The sequence below is a fragment of the Melitaea cinxia genome, chromosome 12 (genome assembly GCF_905220565.1).
Source record: "Melitaea cinxia chromosome 12, ilMelCinx1.1, whole genome shotgun sequence".
Lineage (NCBI taxonomy): Eukaryota > Metazoa > Arthropoda > Insecta > Lepidoptera > Nymphalidae > Melitaea > Melitaea cinxia.
Window position 1 is genome coordinate 16,024,713 of NC_059405.1, and position 17,003 is coordinate 16,041,715.

Here is a 17,003-nt window from a genome sequence, read left to right on the forward strand (position 1 = left end):
TCATAAATAACGTCATAAAGAACATTAGAAGAAAGAAAATGTCTATCGAGTTCTCATCAGCTCAGTTAGCTAATTCTTTTATGTCTAATATGTTAGATATGTGTGGATATAGAACTTCTGTAGACACATACAATATAGTCAGGAGAGGCTCAGTTTAAGGTGTACCAACAGTTACAGAAGCTCATCCATGTAAGAACTCATAAATCTGTAGAACTTACCTGTGGCGATGTGTTGACGCAGCGGTCACAGCACAGGCTGTTGTACTGGCGGTCACAGATTCGATCCCCGCTCACGACAGACATTTGTATTAGCTATATAGATATTTGCGTGGTCTGGGTGTTTGTGTATTGTGTGTGTGTCCGAACCCGCAACACAGGAGAAAATCCTACTGGGGCCGTTGAGTGTGAAGCATTTATTATTATTAATGGCACCGACATTAGGTTAAGTCATTAAGGCTTAACCATTGGTTACATTACAAACTTATATAATGTACCAAGTCTAAATTTTGTTGTACAATTTCTTCAGTAGTATATGACTGCTATGTATGCATACCCAGAAAAAGACTAATTTAACATGTCCATAATTTTCTCACCAGTAATAGAGGTTAGATGTGAATAGTCACAATATATCGCCACAAGATAGCATCTTTTACCTTAAAGTATATTCCCGTGTTCCCCTTGCTAACAAATCCCATGCTAAGGTAGCGAAGGAAATGTTTTGTTCTATATTTAAGCCGCTCGTATCTTACCAAGTTCTAATCCATCCTTGTCAGTTATACCAATCTGTCAATCTTTACCTCATAGGTCCTCGTGACATTATTTCTGAATGGCTCATAAAACATTAACTAGTACATGTATAAAATTAAAATTTATCTAGTGAATGTTCTAACACAAAGTTGTTTTTTTTTTTTACAGATTCTGTAATCATGGGAGAACGAAAAGGGCAGAACTTATACTACCCACCCGACTATGATCCTAAAGTCGGGGGTCTCAACAAGTTTATGGGTACCCATGCCTTACGAGAAAGAGCCAGAAAGTTACATATGGGTATCCTTATCATACGATTTGAAATGCCATATAACATATGGTGTGATGGATGTAAGAACCACATCGGTATGGGAGTTAGATATAATGCGGAGAAGACAAAAATCGGAATGTACTACAGTACTCCTGTCTACCAGTTTCGGATGAAATGTCATTTATGTGATAATCATTTTGAAATTAAAACTGATCCAGCTGTAAGTATATCTAATGATTTGAACTTTTAGTAGTCTCTTTTTTTAATAGTTATTACTATCGAAACCGATGGATGTCTTTTCCTGCAAATTCTCAAATGCATGAAGTTAAAATAGTCGTTACTTTTTCGTTCAATAGGAACTGTCTACAAAGTGTTAGAAAAGTTTTGAAAAAAGATCGGCTAAAATCATTCAATTTGTTTCGTCATATTCGAGTTTTTTTTTAAATAACTAGGTCGGCAAACAAGCGTTCACCTGATGGTAAGCGGTTACCGTAGCTTATAGACGTCTGCAACACCAGAAGCATCGCAAGCCCCCAATTCCCCCAGGAGCTCTGGTCACCTTACTCACTAAAAGGAACACAACACTGCTTGAAAACAGTATTATTTAGCTGTGATCTTCTATGAGGTCGAGATACCATCCCAGTCCGGCTGCTATATATTTGAGCAGGAAATTTCTTGCTGTGCCCTACTTCAGTTAAAAGTTAGTTTAGCATGGAATAATACACTTAGCGATTTATTTTTATTTAATGGATAGTAGATACATTTTCCTTACAATTAAACATGAATTTTCTTTAAAATTTTTTTTCAGAATCTAGACTATGTCATCGTGTCCGGAGCTAGACGTCAGGAAAACAGATGGGATCCGACAGAGAACGGGCAGATTGTTCCAGATACGAAAGAAACACAAAAACGTCTGTTCGATGATGCTATGTTCAAGTTGGAACATAAAACAGGAGATGAAGACACGAGTAAACTTGCTAAACCACGGCTCGGCCTGCTCGTTGGTCGGAATGAAATGGTCTGGAAAGATGATTACGAAGCCAATTGTGCCCTCCGTAGGAAGTTCCGGGTAAGAATTATATTAAGACATTACTTATTCTATTAAGAATAATGTATAAAATTTATATTATCATTCATACATCGTTCAGATCATTGATATAATTCGTCTGTCTCTATGTATAATATCGAAATTGAATAAAGGCACTTTACAGGGGGGCTTTGAAGTTAATTTTGTGTATAAAATTGTCATTTATAATGGTATCTGCAAATAATTTCATATGCTAAACTTTTATTGACAATTAACCTTTTGACCGCCACGCCTCAAAACCATTCCCGTGCCCTGTACGCCAAGGCATAAAATAAACAAAAATACCTACGAAAAAAATAGTGCTGCCAAGAGTCGTTATCGAGTACCACACAGTGACTTGTTTTTTTTTTTTTTTTTTTTTTTTTTTTTATGTCACTAGGTCGGCAAACAAGCGTACGGCTCACCTGATGGTAAACGATTACCGTAGCTTATAGACGCCTGCAACACCAGGAGCATCGCAAGCGCGTTACCGACCCAATCCCCAATCCCCCCAGGAGCTCTGGTCACCTTACTCACCAACAGGAACACAATACTGCTTGAAAACAGTATTATTTTGCTGTGATCTTCTGTAAGGTCGAGGTACTATACCCAGTCGGGCTGCTCCATATTTTGAGCAGGAAATTCCTGCTGTGCCCTACCTCAGTTAAAAGTTTTGTTGGTTTTTATGCAATAAATGACTACTTATATAATCTAGGAAGGTTTATTTTTTAATATTTTTCTTGTGTGATCTTGCACTCGTTATATAAACTTACAACAACATAAATAAAAAACAAACATTACAAAAATAATCGTAGTAAAGCACAACACTCTTTTCTATCGCCATGACGTCATTGTCACGACTGGACGACTACGGCGCAGCTGACCTACGGTTATGAAACTCTCTTTAGAGACGTGCTGTGTCGCACGAAAGGAAGCCGCAGGCTATATATCGATTTCGAATCGAATCGATATATACATGAAAAGTAATTTAGAAAAAAATTAACCGAATTCAAATTTGTAATTTTTTAACCGGCTTCAAAAAAGGAGGAGGTTACTCAATTCGAACGATTCGATATATATTTTATATTTTTTTTATTTATGTTCGGGGATAACTTTGTCGTTTATGAAACGATTTTGATAATTCTTTTTTTGTTGGAAAGGAGATAACCCCGGTATAGTACCATACTAAGGAAACCAGGATTTTATAATGAGATCTCGAAAATCTGCATAACTTTTACTGGGTGCACCGATTTTGATGATTTTTAATTTAATCGAAAGCCGATGTTTATCATGTAGTCACATTTAAATTTCATCCAAACCCGATTACAACTTTTTGATTGATCTTTGATAATGCGTATTTACTTGACTATTTTTTCGTCTACCTACGTTGTATTACTTGTCGATATAATTGAAGTTTTTTCGTTTGCCGGCAAACACAATTATTATCTTATTAGATAATAGTTTATTATTTAAGGTTCATTAGAACAGTATTCCACTGTGCTTCGTTCCATAGTGCCCCATAAGGCCAACGTTTTAAACGAGTTTTATAAAAACTTAGGTTATTTTTTGAACTTTCCACACAATTGTCTCAAATGATTAAAATTAATGAAAAACAATATCATTTACCTATTCTTTAAGCTTTTTTACTAAAAAGAAAGTACTTTGAAAAGAAATTATTAAAATCATCGACGCCTTCCAAAATGCGACGATGTTCTAAGGTATCGCTCGTCTTGCACTTCACTAGTTTTCTCGCTATTCGCTTATGACGTCATCAGCGTGTCGTCTATACTTGACAACGGCGTGTAGAGAACGGATTAATGACTACGCGCTAGAGATGCGCCAGATTTGAGATATCAGATTTATTATGGCGATTTGATTGATTTTAGTTGATTTGATTTTTTATTCATTTGCTATTTATGTGTTAACTGATGATAGTTTTATGTTTTTTACCTTTTGTTTTATTCAAATATTAAATTATTTATAGAAAATATAACACGTTTGAGTTGAATTTTGAATAACTAATTGCAAAAATGACTTGTAATTATGATTTTTTTAAAGTGCAATAAAGAATATATAAATCATCTATACCATTTTAACTAGCCCGTTGGCGCAGTTTGTACTGACTACAGGTCAGCGGTGCTTTCTGCTCCGGAGGTTATGGGTTTGATTCCCACCCCGAGTCTGGGTATAATATATATTTATTTATATTTATATGTATGCTTATTAAAAAAAATAGCTATACCAGTCAGCTGTTACCTATAACACAAGCATTAAGTTGCTTACTTTAGGAACAGATGACCGTGTGTGTATGTTGTAAATATTTATTTATTTATTATTTATTTATACCTCTTGCGTCACGTCCCTAGCGGTCAACTATAGACGACTTCGGCGTTCTGGACATATCATTTACGTAGAATAAAAATGCATGTTTTTATTTCAATGTTTCTCAATACGTGTAGCTCTAAAAGACTTGTTTTTTATACTCAAATGTTGCGGGGATATTCTATTTTCATAAATGTTGAATTAAAATACTAGAAATATTTTTTTAATAAGTTTATTTAATATTTTTGTGGTCCGGGTTTTTTGTCACATATAGACGTCGCTGGCGCACAGGACTCGCGAGCCCTTGTCAAGTATAGGTGACTACGGCGGTCAAAAGGTTAAATGTATAACTATGTCATTTTATTAAAAATTCTCCGTAGTTTTTGAGCAATGTTAGTTTCAATACTTTACTATGTTCATCAATTAGTGTGAACAATCGAAACAGACAGTTTCGATTATTTACTTAATTTAAAAAATAATAACTTTTAGGCGTCATTTAAAATATAATAAAAATATATCAGCTTATGCAAATTTGATTCACTAATTCGGAAAAATTATCACATCATTTTTAAAGTCACCACCGAACAACCTTTTAATAAACTTTGTTATAATTTTTTTTTACAGAAACGAAGAAAGGAGTTAGAAGAATCAGCAGTTAACGATGGCCTAATACTTGCAAAATCTTCTCTTAATATAAATCTGCTACCTGAAACAGAAGAAGATAAAAACATGGCTGCTTTGCTCGCCCTAAGACCATCACGAACTATAGAAGAAAAGCAGAGTGCGGTCCGTAGCAAAATAATCAATAGCCCAGCCTTACCAAGCTCCAAAGGACTGTTAACAAGCTTTGGTGGACTCAAGAAAGAAGAATCCTTGAGCAAAGCAGCGCCTTTAACTCGTAACTCATTAGGAATTACGATAAAAAGAAGTAAACGTAATGAAAACAGTGATTGCTCGGATACCAAATCCATTGAAAATGAAGATTTAGTTTCAAAAGATAAACTAGATAATAGTACTGAGTCGGAAACAACAAAAAATGAAAATAAAGTTTCATTGGTCTGTGATTATAGTTCAAGTGGCGAAGATGGTGATTAATTTCTGTATATATTTAATACAAGTTATAATAAATACAAATGTGATATACAATCACAAGCCATGATAGCTCAGTGGATAAATCATTTGGATCTTTACTGTCGACAGTGTCTGATTTACTAAGATTTTTTAAGTACAGAAAAATTTTACATAACATCAAAAATAAAGAGATATGATAAAAGTGCAGTATTCTGCAGTTGTGGGTGTTTTTCTGAGTAAAATCCATAGCAGAAATCGTCTACAATCGGCATTGGAATAGCAAACTGTCACAGTATAGTACAGTACAACAATTGTTTCACAACTGTTCTCCTGTCCAATGGTCATCGCGTAAATGTATCTTGTATATGAACATATTATAATGTATCTTGTATATGAACGTATAAAAAGTTAGTAAAAATTATTCTATGTATATAGAAATTTACTAGAGATATGTGTTAAAAACATATAATTGTTAAAAAGTATTTTTTTTTTACCAAATTGTTCAAATTTGTTAAAATTATTACCTTGTATGTGTATTAGTTGTAAATGTGTAACAAACTAATGTTTATTAGCTTAATACTGTAAAATATGTATATACCCTTTAGTACATAGTAATACTTGTATTCGTTTTATCAATATAAATAAAAAATACTTTTTTAAAATACATTTTGCTTTCATTTCTTTCTATCGTATACTTTTCTTAAAATAATTATTCATGCAATATACACATCGTTCATCTTAATGTTATTATTTTTGCAAAACTTTAGAATTAGTTACTTTACAAAATTATAACAGCTGATAGCTGGATCACGATGAAAAATTGCACCTCTGCTGTGTAAAATTTTCTCTTTCTGGTCATTTAAGTATTACGTAAGCACTGAATTAAATTGAAGGGGGCTCATTGTTTTGTTTGAAGCAGCCTAGATGGTGGTTACGACAGCAATATTTATTTGTTATTTCTGAATAGATTAAAATATATATACCAGTGTATGAAAGCATATATAGGGATGGGGGAAGGTTTTCTGACTAATAGATAAGGGGGATGAGGGAGTTAAAAATTACTAAATTTCCTCTTACGTAATACTTGAACCCTTTCACTCTGAATCAGTAGATAGGTACAAGGCTACCTCTATTCTAAAATAAATAAATAGTGGCTTAAAGTCCCTATTTAATATAAAAATTAATAAAGAGACATGAAAATAATTAATTGGTATTTTTTATTTCAACAAAAAGCATTTATACAACAATTATACGCATGATTATTACATAAACATTTATTCATATGTATGACTAAAATAAACACTTAATTATATAAAAAAAATATTCAATTCCAGTATATTGCAAGAAATGTTGATAAATAAAGTTAGGCCATAATGATGCATCCTTATCTGTAAACTATAGTAGTAAAGCATATACTATAATCATTGAGAATATTTAGAAGAACGTACATAAAGCCTATTACTAATATATATGTATAGTTGTATAGTTAATTCGCTATTTCAATATCTGTAAATTAATGAAAATATAATTTTTTACTAATCTATATCTATAATATATATAAAAGCGAAAGGTCACTCACTCATCACGAAATCTCCGAAACTATAACACCTACAAACTTGAAATTTGGCAGGTAGGCTTCTTATAGAGTGTAGACATCCGCTAAGAACGGATTTTATGAAACTCGACCCCTAAGGGGGTAAAACGGGGGTTGCAAGTTTGTATGAAAATCCTATGTTTTTGAAGTAAGAGACCTGAAATTTTAAGTGTATGCTCTATAGATGATGAAAAGACGTCCAAATAATGCATCTTTAGAAATCAACCCCTTTTTGGGGTTAAAACGGGGGATGGTAGGTTGACTCACTGATCACGAAATCTCCGAAACTATAACACCTAAAAACTTGAAATTTGGCAGGAAGGCTCCTTATAGGGCGTAGAGATCCGCTAAGAACGGATTTTACGAAACACGACCCCTAAGGGGGTAAAACGGGGGTTGGAATTTTGTATGAAAGTTCTATGTTTTTGAAGTAAGAGACCTGAAATTTAAAATGTATGCTCTATAGATGATGAAAAGGCGTCCAAATAATGTATCTTTAGAAATCAACCCCTTTTTGGGGTTAAAACGGGGGATGGTAGGTTGACTCACTGATCACGAAATCTCCGAAACTATAACACCTACAAACTTGAAATTTGGCAGGAAGGCTCCTTATAGAGCGTAGACATCCGCTAAGAACGGATTTTACGAAACTCGACCCCTAAGGGTGCAAAACGGGGGTTGCAAGTTTGTATGAAAGTCCTATGTTTTTGAAGTAAGAGACCTGAAATTTTAAATGTATGCTCTATAGATGATGAGAAGACGTCCAAATAATGCATCTTAAGAAATCAACCCCTTTTTGGGGTAAAAACGGGGGATGGTAGGTTGACCCACTGATCACGAAATCTCCGAAACTATAACACCTACAATCTTGAAATTTGGCAGGTAGGCTTCTTATAGAGTTTAGACATCCGCTAAGAACGGATTTTATGAAACTCGACCCCTAAGGGGGTAAAACGGGGGTTGCAAGTTTGTATGAAAATCCTATGTTTTTGAAGTAAGAGACCTGAAATTTTAAATGTATGCTCTATAGATGATGAAAAGACGTCCAAATAATGCATCTTTAGAAATCAACCCCTTTTTGGGGTTAAAACGGGGGATGGTAGGTTGACTCACTGATCACGAAATCTCCGAAACTATAACACCTAAAAACTTGAAATTTGGCAGGAAGGCTCCTTATAGGGCGTAAAGATCCGCTAAGAACGGATTTTACGAAACACGACCCCTAAGGGGGTAAAACGGGGGTTGGAATTTTGTATGAAAGTTCTATGTTTTTGAAGTAAGAGACCTGAAATTTAAAATGTATGCTCTATAGATGATGAAAAGGCGTCCAAATAATGTATCTTTAGAAATCAACCCCTTTTTGGGGTTAAAACGGAGGATGGTAGGTTGACTCACTGATCACGAAATCTCCGAAACTATAACACCTACAAACTTGAAATTTGGCAGGAAGGCTTTTTATAGAGCGTAGACATCCGCTAAGAACGGATTTTACGAAACTCGACCCCTAAGGGGGCAAAACGGGGGTTGCAAGTTTGTATGAAAGTCCTATGTTTTTGAAGTAAGAGACCTGAAATTTTAAATGTATGCTCTATAGATGATGAGAAGACGTCCAAATAATGCATCTTAAGAAATCAACCTCTTTTTGGGGTAAAAACGGGGGATGGTAGGTTGACCCACTGATCACGAAATCTCCGAAACTATAACACCTACAAACTTGAAATTTGGCAGGAAGGCTCCTTATAGGGCGTAGAGATCTGCTAAGAACGGATTTTATGAAACTCGACCCCTAAGGGGGCAAAACGGGGGGTTGGAAGTTTGTATGAAAGTCCTATGTTTTAGAAGTAAAAGACTTGAAATTTAAAATGTATGCTCTATAGATAGCAAGAAGGCGTCCAAATAATGTATCTTTAGAAATCAACCCCTTTTTGGGGTTAAAACGGGGGATGGTAGGTTGAACCACTGTTCACGAAATCTCCGAAACTATAACACCTACAAACTTGAAATTTGGCAGGAAGGCTCCTTATAGAACGTAGAGATCTGCTAAGAACGGATTTTTCGAAACTCGACCCCTAAGGGGGCAAAATGGGGGGTTGGAAGTTTGTATGAAAGTCCTATGTTTTAGAAGTAAAAGACTTGAAATTTAAAATGTATGCTCTATAGATAGCGAGAAGGTGTCCAAATAATGCATCGTAATCTATATATATAAAAGAGAAAGGTCACTGACTCACTCATCACGAGAACTTAATAACCGCTGGGTGGTCCATCTATCCAGCATGGACAAAGATAAAATTTGGCAGGGAGGTAGATTACCTATATTTAGTAGACGTCCGCTAAGAACGGATTTTGCGATATTCCACCGCTAAGGGGATTTGATTGAGTTTGTATGAAACATATACAGCAGCTATATGTTCGCCTGATAGGTTGTTATTTATACTGCAGCTTAAAAATAAAGCTAAAAATGTGATGTATAGAGGTTTTATAAAAATAACTACTAAAAGTTACTCAGTGTGATAAGCATTTCAAGTGACTGAAATAAAAAATAATTTGCGTTAAAAATCTTTATAGTAATGCATATCTTCATAACCACGCGGACGTAGTCGCGGGCGACGGTTAGTGTATTAAAAAACAAAGTCCCCAAAAGTGTATGTGATCGATTCGCTCAAAATCTACTGAACGGATTTTCATGCGGTTTCACCAATAAAGAGAGGGTTTCAAGAGGAAGGTTTACAGAACAGCTAAGCCGATTTTGATGAAAGTTTCACTGGAATGTTCCTGGGAAAACTTTGTGACACACTGATTTCAACGCGGGCGAAGCCGCGGGCACAGCTAGTTATGTATAAGTTAACATCCAATTTTTAGCAATATATTTTTAAATACGTAACGACATGGCAACACAACAAATACTGTCATTAAAACGCTTTAGGGTATCACCTACCACTAAATTTTAAAAATTTAGAGAAGTTATCAATACAATAACAATATTATTACATAAGTGAAGAGTGCAATATAAATGCAAAGACTAGACTTTATTTTATTTGAGCGCATAGACTCAATCTTGATTTGATACCTTAAAAAATAAAATAAAAGAAAAGTCAGAATATCAGTTAATATGAAATTGACATGAATATTTTGCTAAAAAAATACATATACATATATATACATATACATATATATATATCTTATCTTATATATTAAATTCTTGTGTCACAATGTTAGTTACCATACTCCTTCGAAACGGCTGAACCGATAAATAAAATTTTGTGTGCATATCGGGTAGTTCTGAAAATTTGACAACATCTATTTTTCATATCCCTAAGTTATAGGGGGGGGGGGGGGGGGGGTGTTAAAGTGGTTAAAGTCTGGCTAGTGCAAGTAGATATGTTACCCAGTATTTATATTGTCCTAAATTCTAATTGTGTTTTCAAACATAGTAGGTAACTGGGTTAAGTAAGGTTTTGAATTGGTTTTATTTTTATATTTAAATCTTAGTAGGTTTCCGCTAGATATTCCCAAATTAAAGAGGTAATATAGCCGATGGTGGGAACCCTACAGACCCTTCAGTGTTGCCATTTAAAAAGTATGCAAAAAAATCGAGTATCTACTTTCGTTAGCCAGACTATAATAACGTATATGGCACCACTTCGTTTGCGGGATTAGCTAGTCTATATAAATAAAAATGAATGTTGCTAAGCGTATAACTCGAGAATGACTCGACCAATTTGGCTAATTTATTTTTTTTGCATGTTCCTTAGGGCCCACGGAAGGTTTTTTTTTGAGTATTTAAATACTCAAAAAAAATTATTAATTGTTATTATTAACTTTTGATAGAATTACTTTTAATAGACTGTCCGGGCGTATACATACTAATATATAATTTTAAAATTATTTTATATAATGAAGTATTTCAGCCGAGTAATTTATATTTTTTTTATTAGCCAGTTAGTTAATGTATATTTTTCTTAATTATTAATGCTTTCATAATTATATAAACATATTCAGCGATTATTAAAAAAGTATTCGTACAAAAAGTGATTGTCTATACATTTTTGTTCGTTATTTTTTAAATTATTTTTTTTTAATAAAAATATTAAATTTTAGTCATGTACCTACAAATCTTTCGTTTTCATTAGACAAAGTTATTGATTGTTTATATTTATTAATAAAAAAAGGTTTCTTTTGGTTTCGTAAGAAAAGTAGTCAAATAATAGGTCAAAATATCCCCAGAATGGTGCTAGAGTTAAAAAAATCAAGATATGAATTTAGTTCTTGTAAGACGGTTGACTTAGTAGCGCCATCTGTTTTGAAAATTTAAATTTAAATATAATTCTAAGCTATCGCAGCGCCATCTTTATGGAAGCTTTTCGTCGGACCCTTACAGTGTCTGTATTCTATTCTGTATAGTTTTTATGTTTTAAAATATACACAACAAGACTTTATTATTTAATGTCAATAAATAAGACAAACATAACAGGATAGTAAAGAGTTACATCGACTATAAAACTAATTTTAATACTACAATCGACTAGAAATAGACATTTATAAGCATTAGGGATGCCCAAAACGATACTTGTGGAGGCCTATGTCCAGCAGTGGACTGCGAATACTGCGATAGGGTGAAGTGATGTATGTTAAGCTATATATCTTGGGCAATTCTAGATTCATTTTAAAAATAAATTTTATCTCAGAAATGGTTTTAATTGAAATTAATTATTTGCTATCGAACAAAAAAATAATACCGTTTTTAGATAATTAAAATGTCAAATCCCTTACTTCTTACTTATTTTTTTTTTCTAAAAGTCCATCGAAATGATCAATGTCTAAAACGCGAAGAGATAAGACTAAAGACCTACAATTTTACCTTTATATTTTCGTAATGATAAAAACAACGAAAATATAGTATGTACGATATTAAAAATGATTCGATAATATCATCATACAAAAGAATGCGATACATTACGATACAAATAATTTTTTTGGGCATCTCTAATAAGTATCCATTTTTAATGCGTTTTTTTTACAAGTAATTAGTGAAACAGATTTAGTCACGGACATTTTCTTATAAATCTTTATAGGTAGTTTCATCAGTCGGAACATTTATTTTAAATTAAAATAATGTTTTTTATAATTAATACACACAAAGAGATCAATGTTTTATTATTAAATTTAAAATTTATAATCATTACTCTAACGTTTATAATAATTTAATAATGTAGCTTGTGCATCTTACTTGAAACGCCTGTAATACTGTCTTACGTATACATTTTGGTGGTAGGAATTTAAAAAAAAATACTATAGAGAAACTAAAAAACAAATACTCATTTTTAAGTGACTTTAAGGTTTTTACATTTTTACATTTTGACGGCAATAAAGCCGAATGAATTAAATATATTTAAGCATTTACCATACTTATATTTCCATTAAAAAGTCCTTTCCGTAATTTTTAAGAGATATTTAATTTTGGATGATTTTATTAATGTTGCCTAATGTAAAAAAAACTCATATTACCTACATAATATAAAACTAACAATAAATAAATGGAAAGTAAAAAGTGACAGCTTTATTTATTGTTTCTTGCGTATTGAATGAATTTAGAAATAATGGCTTTCACATTTCTTGCGTATTGTTTTTATTATTTACTCTATGTGTCTACTTTTTACGTTCATTAAAATATTTTCTTCGAAATTTGGAAAAGATTTTTATAATTAGATTAATGTTGCACAACTAAATAAATACGAGTATATCAAAGCACGTAAAAGAACAGTCAAGAGTTACGACACTGTTAAATTGTTTCTTGCTTGTTTACATATAAAACATATTAATGAAAAAAATAATAATTAAAAAACCATTGGAAGTTATGACACAATTAACTAGTATTCTTTTTTTAATTTCTTCCACCAAACACCTCGCATATTTACTGTTCGGGGCATCTCTTGTCTTCCAGTGCGTGTATGAGTGCGCATTCGATCTTGGATTGAAGCCAGCTCAGTACCTGAGGGTCTGGAATCTCTACTACCTTCTCATCTGTCGAGTAGTAATCCACCATCTCGTCCTGAAAATATTGATACTTTATAAATATTTCTTAACATCCTATTGCAACTATTATACGCCTTTTATTGAGGTGGGGCACCGCAGGAAATCTCACACACTTTCCAGATAAATAAGTATAATACTTAAGATAATAAATGAGTTTGATTTCAAACAAAAAAAAGGCTTCAATTAACATTAACAAGCAATAACTACGCATTATTATGTAAACACGATCTAGTTCAAATTGAAATGAGACGACAAAGGCACTCAAATAAAAAAAGCTAAGCTTTCAAATAAAATTGAAAAAAAAACATCAAAATCAATACACCCAGTAAAAGTCCAAAAATATAATTTAATTAAGAACGTCCTTTTTTTAAGTCGATTTATAATTCTCTTATAATATCATGATAATTTTATTTTATAAACGTGTACCTGCTTAATGCTAAGCACGAGGGCGCCATCCCTCACGCGCGGGGCTCCCAGTAACTGATCGAGGCGCACCGCCCACTCCACTCGCCAGCCTCGGGCCCCCGCGCGGACCACGAAGATATGTCTGGTATGATGGCACCATATTACGTCATGCGCTGCTCATTATCCTAATATACATTTCTTGGACAAATATTTGTAGGTGAACTGAACTGACTGGAAATAGTCTTGTAGTTCAAAAATATAACATACCGAATGCGTGAAGTTAAATGTCGTGTAGTATAGTAGGGTAGTGTAGTATAGTTGTTATTTTTTTCTGTGCGAGGAGATAAATCTTGTAAAAGACACTTGTCATATATCCTTATCATATAGTGTGGGATTTTTACCCACTAAAATCCTCCTCTCTCGATTTATAAATCAATACCCCGAAACCGTTGCGGGTCTTCCCACCGTGCCTCGGAAAGCACGTTAAGCCATCGATCCCGATGTTATCATAAATACCTGATAGCGATCGTTACTAGTAGTAGGGAACATATCAGCCAATCCGCAGTGGAGCAGCGTGGTACATTAAGCTCCAATCCTTCTCCTACATGGGGAAAGAGGCCCATGCTCAGTGGTGGGATGGTACAGGCCGAATGCGACCTCGTAACCGCGTTAACATTACTTCGAGGGCAGTGTAATATAGAGTAGTGTCGTGTATATTGCGGCGCGTGTAGTGTGTCGTACTGGGTGGTGACGAGCAGCGTGGCGGGCGAGGCGGGCGCGAGGTGCGCGTGCGCGACGTGCTCGTCCGTGTCGGCGTAGGTATAGAGGAGTGTCGTGTATATTGCGGCGCGTGTAGTGTGTCGTACTGGGTGGTGACGAGCAGCGTGGCGGGCGAGGCGGGCGCGAGGTGCGCGTGCGCGACGTGCTCGTCCGTGTCGGCGTAGGTATAGAGGAGTGTCGTGTATATTGCGGCGCGTGTAGTGTGTCGTACTGGGTGGTGACGAGCAGCGTGGCGGGCGAGGCGGGCGCGAGGTGCGCGTGCGCGACGTGCTCGTCCGTGTCGGCGTAGGTATAGAGGAGTGTCGTGTATATTGCGGCGCGTGTAGTGTGTCGTACTGGGTGGTGACGAGCAGCGTGGCGGGCGAGGCGGGCGCGAGGTGCGCGTGCGCGACGTGCTCGTCCGTGTCGGCGTAGGTATAGAGGAGTGTCGTGTATATTGCGGCGCGTGTAGTGTGTCGTACTGGGTGGTGACGAGCAGCGTGGCGGGCGAGGCGGGCGCGAGGTGCGCGTGCGCGACGTGCTCGTCCGTGTCGGCGTAGGTATAGAGGAGTGTCGTGTATATTGCGGCGCGTGTAGTGTGTCGTACTGGGTGGTGACGAGCAGCGTGGCGGGCGAGGCGGGCGCGAGGTGCGCGTGCGCGACGTGCTCGTCCGTGTCGGCGTAGTGTCCCCGCGCCAGCGCGCTCAGCAGCGCGGCGCCGCGCGCCTCCCAGGCACTGTACGTGCGGACGCCCTGGTCGAAACGAAAGATTTACTCTTTTGATTACACTCAAACGAGCCAGTGACGACGCGTCGGCGCAACGGTCACAGCACTGGTTTGCGGCTGTTGCGCTGGCGCTTGTAGGGTCGATCTCTGCACGTTACAAACATTTGTATTGGCCATGCAGGTGTTTTCCGTGGTCTGGGTGTTTGTGCAGTTCTTGTGGGGTCTCCCCAATGAGCCTCGGAGAGCACGTTAAGCCGTCGGTCTCGGTTGTTATCATGTACAACCCGCAGTGAAGCAGCGTTGTGGATTCAGCTCTGATCCTTCTCCTACATAGGGAAAGAGGATATTACACACTGAAGCGTGCAAGCCACAATAGAATTTTCTCTGTATCGAAAATCCGGAAATTCACCCAAATACACCACCACAACCGTCCAGATTACGTACGACAAGTATCTATATTATGGACAACGCAAATGTTTGCATGAGAGGAGATCGAGACCACAAGCGCAGCAGCAAAAACTCTGTTTATATTTGTATTTAATTAATAATCATTCTTATGCTGTCACAATTGTTTAGAAATTTCGAAATAAGAAGCAGATTTTTTTTTTGTGAAATGACTATTGCTAAAATATTTGTGAATCAAAATATATGATTTGATCGACTAAATACTACACTGTGAGCGAAACACTCTCGACAGTACTACAGGGAAGTATCCCGGGGCCCGCACTGCGCTTGTTCCTGTCATTACCTCGAGTTCAGAGCAGTGGCGAGGCAGCCTGCGCCTGGCGACCAGCCGGCCGGCGGCGCGCCGCTCGCAGGCCCGCAGCGCCGCCTCCGCCCCGTCCGCGCCCGCCCGCCTCCACAGCGCCGCGCGCGCTCCCTCCCGACACACGTCTGTCACGACCGCTTGCATTATCACACTGTACTTAGATTTGATTATACAAATTATCGTAGAGAGTGGTATTAGGTAGTTATTTTTTTAAGTCAAGCACAATTTATAAAATTAACTATATTTTTAACTTCAAAAAAAAGTGGGGGAGGGGCTGGTTGGGCTGGGGAATGGTTACTCAATTCGACCGTATATATATATATATATATATATATATACTAGCTGTGCCCGCGGCTTCGCCCGCGTTGAAATCAGTGTGTCACAAAGTTTTCCCGGCACACTTCCAGTTAAACTCTCATTATAATCGGCTTAGCCGTTCCGTAAACCTTCCTCTTGAACCGCATGAAAATCCGTTCAGTAGATTTTAAGGAAATCGACCACATACACTTTTGGGGACTTTGTTTTATAATACACTAACTGTTGCCCGCGACTACATCCGCGTGGTTATGAAGATATGCATTACTATTAAGATGTTTAATGCATTTTTTTTTTATTTCAGTCACTTGAAATGCTTATCACACTGAGTAACTTTTTAAAAGGCACAATTTAGTATAATTTAATACTTGTTTTTATAAAACCTCTCTATACACCACATTTTTAGTTTTATTTTCAGGCTGCAGTATAAATAACCTATCGACGAATTTATATAACTGCTGTATATGTTTCATACAAACTATCAACCCCAATTAAACCCCCTTAGTGGTGGAATATCGCTAAATCTCTCTACTCTACTACTATTTTCTACTAACTATAATCTACCTCCCTGCCAAATTTCATCTTTTATCCATCCTAGATGGATGGACCTTCCAGCTATTTTTGGGTTCTCGTGATGAGTGAGTCAGTGACCTTTCTTTTTTATATATATAGATTACGATGTATTATTTGGACACCTCCTCACCATCTATAGAGTATATATTTTAAATTTCAAGTCTCTTACTTCAAAGACATAGAACTTTCATACAAATTTCCAACCCCCGTTTTATCCCCTTAGGGGTCGAGTTTCGTAAAATCCGTTCTTAGCGGGTGTCTACGCCCTATAAGAAACCAACCTGCCAAATGTCAAATTTATAGCTGTTATAGTTTCGGAGATTTCGTGATGAGTGAGTCAATCTACCATCCCC

The 17,003-nt window shown here is 36.2% G+C and overlaps 2 protein-coding genes across 2 annotated transcripts in view; one reads left to right on the plus strand and one right to left on the minus strand.

Annotated features, from left to right (window-relative positions):
• Window positions 1–925: 925 nt before the first annotated feature.
• LOC123658726 (coiled-coil domain-containing protein 130 homolog) lies at window positions 926–6,140 on the plus strand. The gene is made up of 3 exons (XM_045594070.1): window positions 926–1,237; window positions 1,826–2,086; window positions 5,030–6,140. The coding sequence occupies exons 1-3, from the start codon at window positions 926–928 to the stop codon at window positions 5,498–5,500; spliced, it is 1,044 nt and encodes a 347-aa protein (XP_045450026.1). The 3' UTR covers window positions 5,501–6,140.
• A 6,645-nt stretch (window positions 6,141–12,785) lies between these two features.
• The window catches only part of LOC123658292 (vacuolar protein sorting-associated protein 13A-like), a 51,398-nt gene continuing 47,180 nt past the window's right edge, over window positions 12,786–17,003 (minus strand). Inside the window, exons 49-53 of the mRNA XM_045593729.1 lie at window positions 15,742–15,887; window positions 14,859–15,020; window positions 14,250–14,683; window positions 13,530–13,650; window positions 12,786–13,119 (exon numbers count right to left, since the gene is read on the minus strand). Of these exons, the coding sequence (XP_045449685.1) occupies window positions 12,982–13,119; window positions 13,530–13,650; window positions 14,250–14,683; window positions 14,859–15,020; window positions 15,742–15,887 (1,001 nt within the window). The 3' untranslated portion in view covers window positions 12,786–12,981. The remainder of the gene's footprint in view (window positions 13,120–13,529; window positions 13,651–14,249; window positions 14,684–14,858; window positions 15,021–15,741; window positions 15,888–17,003) is intronic.

Coding starts and splice junctions, on each gene's coding strand:
- LOC123658726 (XM_045594070.1), top strand. CDS start 926: ATGGGAGAACGAAAAGGGCAGAACTTATACTACCCACCCGACTATGAT. Junction 1,238..1,825: donor AAATTAAAACTGATCCAGCT/GTAAGTATATCT, acceptor ATTTTTTTTCAG/AATCTAGACTATGTCATCGT. Junction 2,087..5,029: donor CCCTCCGTAGGAAGTTCCGG/GTAAGAATTATA, acceptor TTTTTTTTACAG/AAACGAAGAAAGGAGTTAGA.